General features: G+C 43.3%; 1 protein-coding gene across 3 annotated transcripts in view; it reads right to left on the bottom strand.

The window, feature by feature from the left end:
* Positions 1-16065, bottom strand: part of LOC138207088 (plakophilin-4-like) — a 35125-nt gene that overhangs the window by 13193 nt on the left and 5867 nt on the right. For 2 of the 3 annotated variants that reach the window (XM_069164107.1, XM_069164106.1), the window contains exons 4-8: positions 10436-10548; positions 9189-9223; positions 8566-8682; positions 7070-7224; positions 5327-5792 (exon numbers count right to left, since the gene is read on the bottom strand). In XM_069164107.1, coding sequence (XP_069020208.1) covers positions 5327-5792; positions 7070-7224; positions 8566-8682; positions 9189-9223; positions 10436-10548 — 886 coding nt within the window. The remainder of the gene's footprint in view (positions 1-5326; positions 5793-7069; positions 7225-8565; positions 8683-9188; positions 9224-10435; positions 10549-16065) is intronic. The other variant, XM_069164108.1, reaches the window with a different exon arrangement.

Raw genomic sequence — 16065 nt, 5'->3', positions numbered from 1 at the left:
TCATGAGGAAGTCTTCCAAATTGCATCTCTTGATCAACATCAGCACGAGTTGCCTCCTCCCGCTAATATATTTTCAAAAATAAATCATAATTCCAATAATTTCACATTAGTAGAGCTGACATATAATCTCTCCACACACCTCATGGTAACTTCAGAAGGACCCCGGGTTGGGAATCAGTGCCTGCTCCATAATTACAAATGTATTGTTCTTTGCTTCCGTTCACTGTTTTGTGTGGTTTCTTTTCGACTCAAAGTTGGATTGTGGATGCTCGTAGTTCAAAACCTCAACCCTGCTTGTGACGTTGCAATTTTTTTTAAATCGATTCCATGGAAAAAAAAAAAAAAAAGCTCATCTCTCAGTTTTGAGTTTTGGCAGCTCACCAGGTTTCACTACCTAAGCTACGAGTGTCGCTGATCAGTAATAGCCTAATCTTGTATGTCCATCTATTGCTTATCTCCCTCATGTAATCTGGGATTACGCTGGATCTGCAGGATAACTGGGAATAAGGACTTAGGCGACGTATTAGGCCACTTAGTAGTACTGCAGGATGGAAATCTCTCAGCTAGAGAATAGGAAGCATTTTATTTAGTTCACTGACTCTGCCTCCACACACACACACACACACACACACACACACACACACACACACACACACACGCACACACACACACACACGCACACACACACGCACACACACACACACACACACACACACACACACACACACACACACACACACACACACCCTTCCATCCTGTTTTCACATATGCACAAACACAACACAAAAGGTGCAGAAATGCATATGCACATTATTGACAAGCACACAAACTGATGCACACGAACAGTGCAGAGACACACATGAGGAAATGGACAAAATTAAAAACAGGCACAATGAGGCCTTCCGGTGCCTGATAATCACATGCTGATGCTCCACAGGGCTTTGTGATAGAAACACCCCTATATGGGTCAGTGGGAGAGGCTTAGTAAAGTGACAGAGGGCAGGACGGAGGAATAAATCGGTGTCGTTGCAGCATTAGCAGCGCTGCTCCGACTGTGAATCCTCCAGCAACTACACCGCAGTGTGCAGGGAGGAGAGTGTCGATAACATGTTAATAAGAGAGGAGGATCTGCGATAAACGTGGCTTTTTTAAATAATATTCCCAGAGTTATCCGCAGGAGAAAGCTCACGTCTTTCAACATCAACTGAAGACAGTGTTAATACATGCAGTTCAAAGCGCCGGTACGCACGTTTCTTTTTGGTCTGAATTTTGCTCCAAAGACGCCTCAAAGGCGTCCGTAAGCCGGTCTCATTGAAGAGCCTGGCAGCAGCACAGAAATAATCCCTTCTCAAGTTTCTCAGCCAGCCGCGGCTGTCTCAACCAATCAGAGATGCACAAAGTCAAAAGGTTGGATCTCCAGGGAAGTCAATCAGCTTCTCATCACAAGTTCAGCATTGTTACTACCTTTCTAGAATCACAGAGGCTGCTAACTATGATGAGTCACTGAACATTTCTATCAGTGGGTCTTGAATTTGTTCTTTAACAGCCACAAACGAGAAAATGTAAAACAGAGATTGTTTTTATTGCAATAGAAAAAAGTTTTGGATGGAGCCTGATCCCACCGGACTGTTTTATTGCCAATTGTTCCATTTGTAATGGTGATATTTCAACACTAATTTACTCTATTTATTTAATAATGGAGCCCGGTTAGAGCGTTTGTTGCCAAGGTAACAACTAATGGAGACGTAAATAATCATTTATCAAGCAAACAGGCGAAGCTATTACTATTTGCTGCTTCTTATATGCGAGAGCTTGTTTCTTTTCTCTGTTTTATGTCACTGCAAGTTGCACATCTTCCGGTTTTTGACAGAACGAGCTCTATAAAGACGAACCGCCTCCTCGTGGAGGCCCCGGTCAGGTGTCAGGGAGGAAGTGGGCAGAGCTGCAGGAGCTCAGGACCGAGCTGTGGCCCCATTTACACACCGTAAACATACTGTAGGTATTGTGGTGTGTATTTACACTGAAAACTATTCACAGCGGCAAAAATATATATTAAGATACTGCAGCGGAGAAGCAGCTTGGGACGACACAAAAGAATCATATTTTTGAAGAAAAATCATTTAAAATGCAAATTTGGCAACTGTTCTCAAAACTTTTCGGAGGTCTTTAACTGCAACTAATTATAATTTTCATTATCCGTTAATCTGCCTGTTATTTTCTCAACAAAATGAGTCGATGTTTAGTTTATAAAACGTCAGACTTCTTGTTGATGAAATAAAATAAATGTGAAAATGTGGGAACTAAACAACTGATTATAAAAATGGTCGCAGTGGTTTTCCTAATGGTTTAAGCCCTCGGTAGATTTTAATATTCTTCAGTAATGTGGAGGTTATTATTGTCAGTGTGTTGTTCTGTGTCTTTATTACAGATCAGATGTCCTGATAACATAATACTGCTCTGTACGTGCATCCTGTGTGTCACTGTTGGAGACTTTAATACTACGGTGCCATTAGGAAACCACTGATATCACAATAAAGCATGCTAGAAAGTGAGATAAAATACAGGGAGCAGCGTTATGACTGCATTTCCTAATCAGGTCAGAGAATCTTTTATCTCATAATTATCAGACGCAAAGTCATCATTAAAAGATCAAGGGTCTCTGATTGTTTTCAACGTGCCACTTCAGAGAGTGTAGAGTAGAAAATAATGTGTTACATCGCTTTTTCTTTCCACTTAAACACTGGGCATTTCTTTTTTTTAAATGTCTACCTGAAATAACCTCCCGAGACTCATTCAGCTTCACAACTGTAAGGCCTCTTCACTGCCTTTAATAACAGTTTTAAATGACAGATACAGCCAGGGATGTCCAGGGTGCAGAGGGCTCAATGTAGGGCTCTGCCAGGGTAATATATAGATATAGTGTACATTTTGCAGTATCAATATATCATTTGGGGATTGTATTCATGTAGTTTTGCCCTCATCTCTTTACTAATCACGGGTTTGCCCTACTGTTATAACACTTAGATGCAGCACCTAGGCAGCTGTAGCTTCCCTACATGCAGACAGAGCATTTTTAAATACATATTGTTATTATAATATGTAAAAATGCATAGTTTTTAGTCAAATAACTGCCCACTACCGCTATCGCAGCACCTCAGCCCTTCACAACTGGAGGGAAAACCCTGCTAATCTCTTCTGTTTCCGCAGGTTAATAAGAAACGAAAGACGAGAGACGAAACACTGGACTTGAACTATTTGGTTGAGCTGTAAGAGGAAACACTGCTCACCCTGTCTAACTGGACTGTAACACCCTGCTGCCTTCTTCTGCAAAATATCCAGACCGATTGATACTAACACAGTTTGCTTCCTCAGCCATCAATTTCCGAAACAGCGCATGAGGGAGAAACCCGAGCGGGGGCCCTGTGATCGGCTGCATTGTGTTCATGTATACTGTAGATGCGTGTTCTTTATCCTGCACCCGCTGTGATCTTTTTTTCTGGCTTGTTTTCCTTCAAACCGCAGCACGTCAATCACAACCGGCAACAAGATTAAAATTAAGCCTGAACATCTACCTGGTACAAGTGAAATCCTCCCCCTCAAAGATTACACTCCACATTTTTCATACTGGCATGCATCAAACAAAATTAGTTTTTATCAAACCCAGCAGCATTATCTGCCAGAGCTGTAAGATAATTCCACTAAAAACTCCATGAAATGAGCTCCGTCAGCCTGCACACCAGATAAAAATCACCTGCCGAGCTTGCACTTTGCCTCAAACTTATTTTGTTCAACATGCAGCTGTATTTAATGATTCTCGCTGCTTTACAGGAAACTCTGCGGAGCTCCTGCTCTGTACGAATGTTGTGTGCTACAATATTAAATCAGCGCCGCTCAGTCATCTTTCCCCGGACAAAAGAACGGTTATTAAATAAACAGGGGAAATGATGTCGAGGCTGTGGAGTGCGGCTTTGTTTATTCACATACAGAAGGTTTGCTGAAAGCACACTCAAACGGTCCTTCTCCTGGAAACGCTGCAGGAAAGGGATTGTCTAAACCTGACATTCAGCTCCGACTCTGACCCGGCAGCCCTCCACGGCTGACCTCTCCGGCTGTTACATTACCGATTCAAAAGATGGAAGACAAAAGGAAAAAGGCTGCACCTTCTGCTCCGTGTGCACTCACGAGTCTTCCATGTGTGTGTGCAGGATAATATCAAAGCACCCAGCGAAGGACGAAGGATGTGTGAAGTCACCTGAAGTTCACATACACAACTTTACACCCGAGACTTTAACAGCCTCCGCAGCTCCAAACAAAGATGCAGTTACATAAAATACATGTATTGTGCTTAACACGGCTGTAACTGTTTCAATATGTCCATAAATTTAATGTCTCATTTGACTTGTTTCAAGCTAGATTCTCTTTAAGGGCATGAAGCGACCTGAAATACAGAACAACTTGTCCAGAAATAATTAAATGAGCTGAAGTTTTGCTTTTTTCTACTCTATGGGGCTTGAATTTGTATTCAAACGAACGATTGCAAGTGGACGATGATTAAATTTAAAAGGTCACAAGCCAAATAAGCTGCAGAGTCTACAGCAGATAGTAGATATGAGCTCATTAATTACTCTCCGCTTCGCTATCAGGTGAAAATCAACTTGTAATGCAACTTCTGTTATCTGTCAAATGTTTCTAAATTAGGAACATTTGAAATTAAAATCAATAAAATAATGGATTTAAGGAGGAATCAGAGTTCAAATTCAGGTTTCATTGCTTCTTTCTTCTGTTTTGATGTTTGAAGATACAGTTTGTTGTTATCATAAAAATCCACCTAGTTTTAAAGCCGTTTCTACACACATTAAAATGTACAATAAGAAGTGATGTGTGCAGCATTGCTGTAGTTTTACTCCTAACAATGTGAAACAGCTGGCAGCTCAATAAAAACCTTCCCTGAGCTGTTGCCAGGAAACCAGCGGAGACTCCAGGACGTCAGCCTGCCTGGTCTGATCATAATCTGACACATTCGCTCCTGTAAAACAACAGATTGTTGCTTATACATAAAGATTGTTGTTTGGATCAAACTGCCATGACAACAAGTGTTAATTAGTGAGATTTAGAGCTGCTGGTTGTCAGAATTTGTGACCTTTGAAAGGAGCTAGATGAACTGTTTCCAGTCTTAAAGACGAGTCCAGCTAACTGGCTGCATCTGAATCTCAATAATATTTCTCTTCATAGACATGAGTCGCTTACATTTCAGCCTTTTTTGGGTATAATTTCAGTGGCTTATTTACTCAGCCCCTCACCAGTATGACATTAATTGGAGACTGACCTATGAGGCTGTCGGGCCGGGGCAGTGCGCTCCTCTGGTAAAGGCCGTATGGATCGGCTCCGTAGGCCAGCGGCTGGCTCTGCCTGGGCAGTGTGGAGCCGTAGTGCTGCGGCACCGCTGTCATCCCAGAGCGCAGCGGGGACCCCGTCAAACCCCTGCCCTCGATCAGGGAGAGCGTGGACCCCAGCCGTCCCCCGCCTCCTCCTACTCCACCTCCCACACCGCCACCCGGGGCCTGGGTGCCCTCCGTCGGGGAGGTGGGCGACGGGCAGGAGGGCGGCATGGGGGTGCCGGGGAAAACGGCGGCCAGCGGTTTGGGCTCGGACAGGATGGGTGAGTCGTACGTGCTGCCCTGGGAGGTTCGCAGGGAGATGCGGGAAGGTGAGACGGTGCCGGCGGTGCCACAGCCAGGAGACTGGCTCCTGGAGGGGAGGGAGGCCATTCTCCGTAACACCCGGCTGGACGGCTGGGAAGAAAACAGGAAAGGCTGATATTGTGACATTTCATTTGTCTGAGGCACCTTCCTAAAGTGGTCTTTGATTTTCACAGGTCATTACGTTTGTGCAAAGACCATTAAATTATACTCGTGCACTATTTAAAGTGCGTATAATGTGCAGTAATGGGCTCACAAGCATGTCTTATGATGCAGAAAAACACTGAACAAATGAAGATAAAGCTCCAACTCTACATTTAAATGCACAAAGTGTCATTATTTATGAAAATAAGAACAAAATTATCAAGGAAACTGTTTGTTTTTTTGTCCTTTTTATGCTGATCTTGGAATGTGAGATGATTAAAAAATAAAATAAATGTAATATAAATATCCCAGGTAGTCCCTCCAGCATAATTATTAAACGACATTTTATGACATTTTACCCACTTTTAATTAACATTCACTTGATTCTTGGCATCCATCCATGAGCTCAAAAATGTCAAGTATTATATCCATAACAGTGTTGACAATTAATCACTTCAACATTTCTGAATAAATACCTGATAACTAGACATTAGCCTACACACTGCACCGCTCCCATTTGCAAATATACTCTCCAATTAGGAGTAATGTGACGCTCTCAGACAGGACGCTTTACCACATCTGATTAAAAGCATCATTATCTTCTTCATTTGTCCGAGTAACTGAACGAGCGTGCCTCTGAATTAATGTCTTAATTCATTATACTGCGGCTGTGCTCTCAAAGTGGTAAATACATGATGTTTCTGGGAAAATTTGACAGAATATTCCAGATTTATGGTGACAAACATTTACTTTCCCCCCTTATTATGAAATGTCCCTCAATAACAGACTCAGCCAACTGGATGCCGATCTGTGCCGCCTTAATCCATCGAAGCCTCAAATGCCTCGCGGGAAAATTAAGGAGCCGAGACATGTAAGCCCATCCAGTGAGGATGCTGGGTTTGGAATAAATCAGGAGGAAATTCAAATGGGCTAACCATTATCTATCATTCTTGCTCATGCTGTCGTGCAAAGAGCGTATAATTATTAGGCACAAAGACGGGAGCTGATGATGTTTGAACCATTTGAAGGTAGGAGTAGGCTTCGATCTGAAGGGTTTATTTGATGCGCTTCATCGTTCGTGACAGTAATTATTGAGCTTCTGCGAGCTGTCATTACTCCAGGGAAGAAGATCAGAGCACAGAAATACATATTTTTCATATTGAAGATGTTTTAATTAGCATTTTCCCCCCCTGGTGATGGTGCAAACCCGTGGAAATCCTCCATACCTGCCCAGAGGCTTGACCCTCTGCTCTCGGGCTCCTCGATATCGAGGCTCGGGGCTCCGAACGCACCACATTCTGGTTGCTGTAATAACTCACGCTGCTGTCCTGGTAGCCGCTGTCTGAGTACGAGGTCATCTGGGCCGAGTGACCTCCGGAGCCTGAAGGAACAGAGAGATAAGAGGCATCAGTGGTTCCTGTGGTGCGTTACAGCAGACTGTGGAGTGATCAAACCGCAGCCACCATCGCATCAGTCAAGGCGCTTTAATGATTAGCATATTATCTCACTTGGCTTTCAACTTGTTAAAAGGCACTATGCATATAAATACATACACATGGATATCTGCATTAAGGCTTTATGCTGTTCCAGGGACAATCTGCTGGCCTACTTTTCTCCTGTAGGACAAGGAGGAAGAAGCATGTGGGGGGGTATTTTTATACTAGCAAACCACTGTAACTGCATGCAATATAAATAAGACCGAAGACAAATTTGTTTTTTTTAACATTTTAAACTGCTTCTCACACAATCTGCGTTTACTGATGTTAAAATTGAATTACTGTAAGGGGGAGGTTGAGGATTTTTTTTTAGGATGCAAGTGGCACAACAACAAACAGAAAGTCTCCTCCACACATATGAATTCACAGCTGCACCCACTGCACCACCGCTTCGCTCTATCAGTCGCCCATCTTCGGTGGTTTAACACAAGCTCCCAGAGAGCCTGATGGACCAAAGTGTCAAACGCTCCAGTGAAGATGCCTAATGTCCAACAGCGTCAGGCTGCGGTTGTAATGCAGAGCTTCACAGGTGTGAATACACGTGAAACTTTTCAGAAAAGAGAGGCTAAAAATATGAAAATAAATTCAGACAGCGGAGTGGAGACGGACATGAGGCATAAATCAGAGCACCTGACAGGAAAAAGAAAGGTGCACGTCAGCCTCCCACAGTTTTAGTAATTACAAGTGGGACCAGAGGGATTTGTTGTGGAGGTTTGGATTTCTCTCTCATGGGTAGCAAAATTGATATGGGCAGTAACCATGGCAACAATCACTTTGTCTGTCAATTTGTGAGGATTTTTGTATCAGCTGGTGAAATCCCTGCCCGATATGTCTTTTTCCTCTATTAAAAACACACGCCACAAAATGCTGTCCCCATTACCCACTAAAGCACCACGTGTGTGAATCCGCTGCTGAAAATAGTTCTAAACAAAACAAACCTTTTCATCAAAATGTTAACATGTGAGAGTATCTGAGAGTTTCTTGGGATTTCAAAGTCCAAGTAAAGTTTTAAATCTTTGTAGATGAAGTCGAGTGGACAACATGAACATGGCAAGAAATAAATAAAACAAAATAGGTGCATCAATACAGCCTGCCGTGCTGCATCTAATACTCCTAAAACTGCCTGAATGAACTGAAACATCAAGAACATGTTGGTTATTTTCCTCCAGACTCTGCTGAAAGCTCAGCGCCCACTCAAAGCGTTGTTATGTGTACATTTAACAGACCCTCACTGTCATGCAGGGATGCGCGGTCCGGTTCAGGCAGGTAGAGTCCCTCCTCGGCATCCAGGTGACGACCAGGACATCCAGACACCTCCATGGCTCCACCCTGAGACTCTCCGCCTGCCACACAGTTAGAATCACTCAGCAGCTCGTAACTCGGTGTTGAGACGCTAATGTGCACATATAGAAACCAGTGGACTGAAAAAATGAGGTGTGGCACAGTCAAGTCAAAAGCATCGTCTTTGCAGGACTCTTTTCTGACACTATATTTGTTTTACTGCACAGACAACAGTGAAGAATTGGATAGAAATCAGAGAAGAGGGATCTGTGACACATCAGTAAATGGCTCCACGTCTACTGGCGGAAACATTGCTTTGTTTTGCTTGACCGGCTGGTGCTGCATTCGGGCAATTTTCAGCCCTGTGGAGGCTATAATGGCTCTCATGGATTTCATCTTATTTGAAGCTATAGTGTGTACCACCTTAAAAAAAAACACGGGAGGCACGAAAATAAAACTCTCTGCTGAACATTACTGAAGCTATTTCACCACATAAACACTTTATAATAATACTTTTTGAATCGCTCATTGAAATAAAACGTTAAAGGTCAAAAATAAGACATCGTACCTGCAGATCTCCATGCAAACGACTTCTCAGAGGAGCTTCGGCAGCAAAGGACAGGAGGAAATGGAGGAGACGAGAGAGCAGGGAGAGACATAAATCAAATCACTGGCGAATGCTTTACACTCAATCAGACCATGAAGAGAAAGGAAGGAAGAGTTTTTAAAATGTAAGTATGAATATATATATAGGGAAGCATTTAAACACATTCAATCTATGAGGAAATTCAAGAGAATTAAGCATCTGACAAGACTACGCGAGTTCGATTTACTTTTCATATTGATAATTTCAGTGAAAGTCAGTTGACCCCAGCTGGGGATTCCACATGTTATATAACCGTGCTGTGTTTCATCTGGGCTGAGAAAACATCTGCAGCTAGAAACAAATCATTTCTGCAGACAGGAACAGCAGAACCACTGTTATGTGGACAGATACCTATGATTATCTGCACGATTATGACCAAAGTCAAAGCTGTATTTAGGTCATTAACTGTTATGATATTGGGATATCTAATCTTGACAAATTTCAGGAACATCTGAGGGTCCAGGTTTGGAGATTTAATGTTCCCCTTCATGCAGCTAATGTCCTCAATTCAGTGGTTTTGTGGATTTCTCTGTTTGTGTTCAGAGTGATGTACGTTGGCTGTGACAGTGTCACAATGTGACTGTCAACTAGCCGAGCATCATTCCTCATGAAGACAAATATCACCATTACAGGGTTTGACAGAGTGCTCGGCAACCGTGCGTGATTTACAACCAACTGTAATCCATTTCATAACAACAGTAATTATGTGTGGGGTGCGTTTTAAAAGTTGTTTTGTTATGAAGACAGAAAAAATGTAATTCATCTCAGATGAAGGTACAAGATTACAAGATTATTTTAAATTAGGAAGGTAACTCAAAAACTCTCGGTGGAATTGGTCTGAACTTCATATATATGTTAAAAGTAGGTTTCAAAAACAACAGGCTACTGCTGCAGGAGATTAGCAGGACAGGCTGATGTTTGCAGCTAATAAACACCCTGATTTAATCTTTTCTTTTCACTTTTGCTCGGTGATTTTGGGTCACCACCATCCAAACTCTCATAACAATCTGATGCAGGGACGTTTTTATTACTCATTTGTATTATTTCTCTCCAGGGATACTTACGGCTGAATGCATTAAAAAGATACCAAAACTCTGCAAGGGTCTCAGCAACCTACAATAGAAAGTAAAAATAAAACACAGAGTGGGGCATCATGCTGTCAAATCTACCTGCTACTGTCTCCCCCTGGTGACTCGGCTCCCAGCATGCACCTCTCCAGCTGGCTTGCCACAATCTGCCGCTCCTCCTCCAGCTCCCGAGTCAGCCGCTCAAACTGGAGCTCCTACGGCAAGACATTAACAGCAACGATTATAACCTCACATCCACCGTGACACGGCAGTTTAAGCCGCTTCTTTAAGACCTATTTGATGCCAGTTAGAATTAAATGTAAAACCCATTTTGTATTCAGTCTGCATGACTTGACTGATTTCTCACCGTCTGTGAGCGCGCTCAGAGACTGTTAAAGGGGATTCAAGATTTTAAACACTAAAACTGTGTCCAGGACCTTCTAACAGCGTTTGGTTCAGATAATGTCATTACACTCTTTTTGAAACTTTTAGTGGAAAGCAGCGAGGAGCACCGAATGATAAAATATAGATTTCAAGGCAACAATTTACTACAGGAGGTGGAAGCAGACGTGACCTCCTTCTCGTATTTGGATTATTCTGGGTACAGTCTCACTGATAAAATGTTTTTGCATGAATGTGCACTGTATGTTTAATGGGAATCAAAGGCTGCTCGTCTGCCTGGGTAACACGCCCTCCAGTTTTTCCTTCAAAACTCATTTTCTTCATGACTACGGAGCATTTAAAACAAGTCTTTTAATTGTTATTAGTGGTTTGTGCGTTTGGAAAAATGTGATTAAGCACAGAAACAATGAGTTCCATCTCAAAATATCCATGGAATCTGTCCATCAGAGCGTACTGTTGGCAATTTAGACAACCCAAACATCACAACACTAAAATATGCCCTACTTATCAGCATCTCAAAGAGCTGGTAGGGTTCCAATGCCTTGCTCAAGGGTATAAAGTGGAGCAGATGTTTGGCTGGTCGTTTTAGCGCTCTCTCATTTTTACTGTGTTACATAATACAGATTCTTCCCAGCTGCTTCATAAATCTTCAAGGAACCACAGCTGGTGTCATCATGGAGCTCCACTGGAGAATTACCTGTCTGCAAATAATGACTAAATATAAAACAGCCCGGCTGGAAACACACACACCTTCCCTGGAAACCTGGCTGTGAAGTGATTCGGGACATGTGAAAGTTCTGCTGCTTCGTCTCCAGTTTTTAGGTTTCACACAGAGATCTGGATGACTTTAATCAGGTGGCTACAGCTCCGAAAGTCCTCAAGGGCAGAAGGACCACTCATATTAATCTGCTGGACCATTCAAGATACAACTGAAGAGCACAGCTCATACAGTCAGTCCATGTGGTGCAGAGCTCCAGAGACACGTCGGGTCTCCCTGTGATAAAGCCATAGATGTGTGGTTCCTAGACTTCACTTTTTATCTGGAGGCTGTGAATATGGGATTATTCGGAATATAACACAAACTCAGGGTCAGCTACCTGTCAGCAAACCTGATGTGGAGAACTTTGTGCAGCTGCTCAAGCAGATGCTACAGCTGGATCCCGCTCAGAGGATCACCACTCCTCAACTGGACATCCACCCTGCAGCCAACCTCAGGAGACAAAGCATCCACCATCACTTCTGGTGTGACCCCAAGTCCACAGAACCTGCAGTCGGTGTCTGAGGATCTGGCATAACGCACATCAAGCCTCCACTGACTGAGAAAGACTCTTTACTAATATTATGCACAACTGTATCAGCAGCCCTGAGGGCACCTTCTGAGTCATGAAGAAAAAAACTTGTGCTTAAAAGGTCCTTCTTTAAAATATCAACTGGCAGCAAAAGTATCTCAGAGATCTCCTTCCCAGACAGGAAGAGGGTGACCTCTGAAGTCGTCCCTTCTCCTGCGATTCAGCTCAACTCTAGGGAGAGGAAGGACTGGACCTTGAGATCCCAGAGTGACTCCAAAACCTCGACGGTGCACCAAAACATAAGAAGAGGAAGAAGAAGGACAGCACAGTCCGTAAGCTACAGATCATTAGATCTAGTTACGCCTAACGAGGGGAAGCCGTAGCATGTCAAAAATTCAGGGAGATTCTTGGACTTAATGCCAGAGTTGAGTGGTTTGGCAAAGGATGCGTGCGCTGGAGTGGCGTCCTGCCACGTTTTTATGTCGAGCTGTCCACAGAGTCCCCCTGACATTTTAAAAATGTAAACAAAAAGATCATTTTCAAGCCTGATCAGCAAATTGTATGAAAGATAGAGAGGTGCATTTTAGAGCTTAAATAAATGCTGAAAAGGCACTCTGCTTTGAATACTCTGAGGGATTACAAGGGAAAACACAGAATCTATATGCAAGATGTGTTCTTTCTTGTATTTTTTAATAAAGATTTTCATTAAAACAAATTCTTATATTTGAAATTTAAAGTATGTAGTTTGGTTTAGGTGTCTCTCTGCATACCTGACACATTATATTGATGCTAAATGACTGTAGATAAAGCATTATAAATATAATAACGAATCAACCATAAGATTTAAATGTGACCTGAAAGCAGCTTGCTCGCTTCCAATCAGATGAATTCCACATGAGTCAGAGCCTGAGATTGTGCCATCTGCTCATAAACTAGTTAACTTCAGCAGGTGGCTCTGTCACTATTTAACTTAACAACAAGTCCATTTATCTCACTCTCTATTCCTACAGTTGGGTTTAAGTCCTTTGAATCATAATCCCTCAAAAATAACAAAAGACACTTAAATCCACGCGGGCAGCATTTCATCTGTTTACGTCTCTCTCTAAAAGCTCTTTTGTATTTGGGTCAGCTCCGACCATGTGATGCACGGAGCCTTGACGGTCTCTTTAGTCAGATGGCGTACAGTAATTTAGTTAATGGCCTCGTCGTGTTGCTCCTTTGCTTGTGTCTCACCCACCACAGACGGAAGAAGTCTGCATGCCAACTCTTTTAAAAGGCATTAATTCAACCAGCAGACACTCACAAACAAGGCACTGTCGAAGCCTCGGCTCAGACTGCATGAAACTTCAACAATGCCCATGAGGACGCCGGATACACACAGCTAATACTACACTGTTAATAAATGTTGATTTTTCTGCAGCATTAGATTCGAAGCTAATTGGAGAGTTGTTTGTCCACTTAGAGGTCTGATATGGCTCAGAGTTAGTGGCTCCAGACTATTGCTAAATGTTAAATCAATAATGATTTGTGCAATTATGAAAATACTTTTGGTCCAGTTTGAGTTCAGACTTATAAAAGCCATGCAGAACAGTTTGTAACTCTTTTAAGAGTTATGTTACTACCTTCAGGCTTCCTCGGTGCTTTGAGGTGAGTGACACAGGAAATTTGGCAAATGGAGAAACTAAAAATATCACAATAGCTTCTCTGGATCTCTACAGAAGAGATAATCGCCAAAAAACGGCTTGATTGTTGCTCTGATGAAGGTCGCACACTTTTAAACTTTGGGTTCAAACTGTTGTGTGGTTCAATCCCAGGAGATGAAATGGAAGGTTGGTGAGCAACAAGGAGAACATTAACATGCAATCACATGAAGGAAGATGCAAATGTAGAGTTAGATGACCATGGAGGGGTTTATAAATGGAAGAAACAAGACTAGTAGTGAGATAACAACTCAACATGGTGGAGAATAAGATGCATAAAACAGGAAACGTTCCAGAAGCATTTGATGTGGGCAGACCTCAAAAGATGAAAAAAGTAAAAGTGTTGGATGTAATATTGACACGTTCACAAGTCTCAGGGACACCACAGTGTGCCACTGAAACAACGTGCTGCTTAAACGTCACTGCTGACTCCTCTGCATCATCTCCAGAGCAGCACGGAGACAGGACAGCAGCACACAGCCCTCCTTGTTTCAGCCACGCCGCGTTTCGGCACGCCTCGAGGGGCAAACAGAACCACGTCGGTGCCCTGCGCCTCGTCACCCCGCCATGTCTGGAAACATCCTGCCAGGCCGATGCAAAGCCGTGCCAGGCGATGTCTCGCACCAGCTGGGGGCTACCGGACGATTCGCCACGGTTTATTGTGCGCCGTCACAAAGTGTTTTTCTCTCTCTTTTTCGAGTGACACCAACCGCAGACCTCCGCGTCTTATTCCTTCTTGCCGTGCCTAATCATAGCCCGGCAGTTTGGTTTATCCAGAGCGCATCTGTGATACGCGTGAAATGTTCGGCCTAGTTCTGCTGCTGCGACACGTTGCTGCTCCTGCTCTAACTTGCCATCTTAAAGGGAGAATTCACCCTTCAAGACTTTGCTCAAAAAATAAAAATAAAGACAGCCTAACATCTTTTTTGCTGCTCAGAGAAACCTTTTTCTCACAAACACCTGGATATTCGTACAGTCAGTGACGTCATGAGTCATGTCCGATGCCGGGGAATTCTTCAGCCAACAACATTAACTGCGTCGTCCACTTCTTTGCAGAGGGGACATTTTGCACCGATCATCACACAGGGAGCAATAATCAGAGGAGAAGCAGGGATATACCAGCTGCTACACCCACAGTACCCTCAATAGCCCAGAATGCTATGCATACCACTTTTGTGTTTCCATCTCTCTTGCTCTCTCCACCTACACATGCAACCCATAGATAGATTAAAACACTTCCAGTCTCTTTGTACACACAAATGGCCACCTTTGATAGAGAGCAACAAGTTGTGCTTGTTCTCTGAGGGTAGTGACAAATCAGTAAGTCGATGAGGCAGGTGGGGGCAGATTGGGTTCACTGAGAGAGTAAATAACTCCTGGAAATGCACAGAGCATCACAGACTGATGAGATCTGGAGCGGTATCCGAGGGTGGATGTTGCTCTTTGATTTCCACACTGTGGATCAAGAGAAATCAGCTTCCCCTTCCACCACAGTGACTCTGTTGCAGACCGCTAACCGTGCAACCTCAGGCGCCCGTGATCCCAAGTCAACACGGCAGGCTGCGACAACAGGCCATCATAAGCTCTCCCTTTCCCCAAACCTGACAGAGAGCATGCATTCAAATTCAGGCAGATGTCAAACAGCAACAGTTCTGTGGCTCGGACATGGTCAGGGGAAGAGGGACGCCGGGCGGTGACATAACTGGATTGTCAGAGTCGGTTTAACCCAAACACTGTAGCTCATACAAGCCAAACCTTTTGCAGGAAAAAGTGGCCACACGGTGCCGTCAATCATCCACATCGAGAGCGTCTGTGCAGTAAATTTGCTTTGATGACCAGTGTGGTCTTTTTTGGCTCTAATCGTGGAAATCAATCCAAGTGTGCAGAGCGCTGACGTGGCCCAGTTGTTGTTATTTTATTGAGCTTTCTCCCTCCCCCTATATCCTTAGATGGTTTTGCTGAGCATGCATGTTCTGTTTCAGCAGCTCCATGCGTCAACCCTGCGTTTACACCTGGGAGCTGCCCTGCACAGCAACAGTCTGCTGTTGTCCACAAACAAGCAAACAGGAACCAGTAGAAACAGTGAAACTCATTGTTGGTGTCCCAGACTCGTTAAAACTGACTCACTGTTTACTGACCTCCTGATCAGGAGCCGTGCAGCTGCCATTAATGTTGATTATGTCAAATTGAGACTTTTGTGCTGATTTCGGTGCATTTCCTCGACTCTTCTACATAAAGGAACAGTTTCTATGTTTGGCAATAAAGCCAGACTGTTGACAGATATAGTATATGAGACTGATTTCTCTGATTTCTATTTTACTGAGTCTAAATGCACGTTAAA

Source organism: Embiotoca jacksoni, unplaced genomic scaffold (assembly GCF_022577435.1).
Source record: "Embiotoca jacksoni isolate LCO1_2020_lvr unplaced genomic scaffold, fEmbJac1.0.p SCAF_30, whole genome shotgun sequence".
NCBI lineage: Eukaryota > Metazoa > Chordata > Actinopteri > Embiotocidae > Embiotoca > Embiotoca jacksoni.
This window is presented reverse-complemented; position numbering and strand designations above follow the sequence as displayed.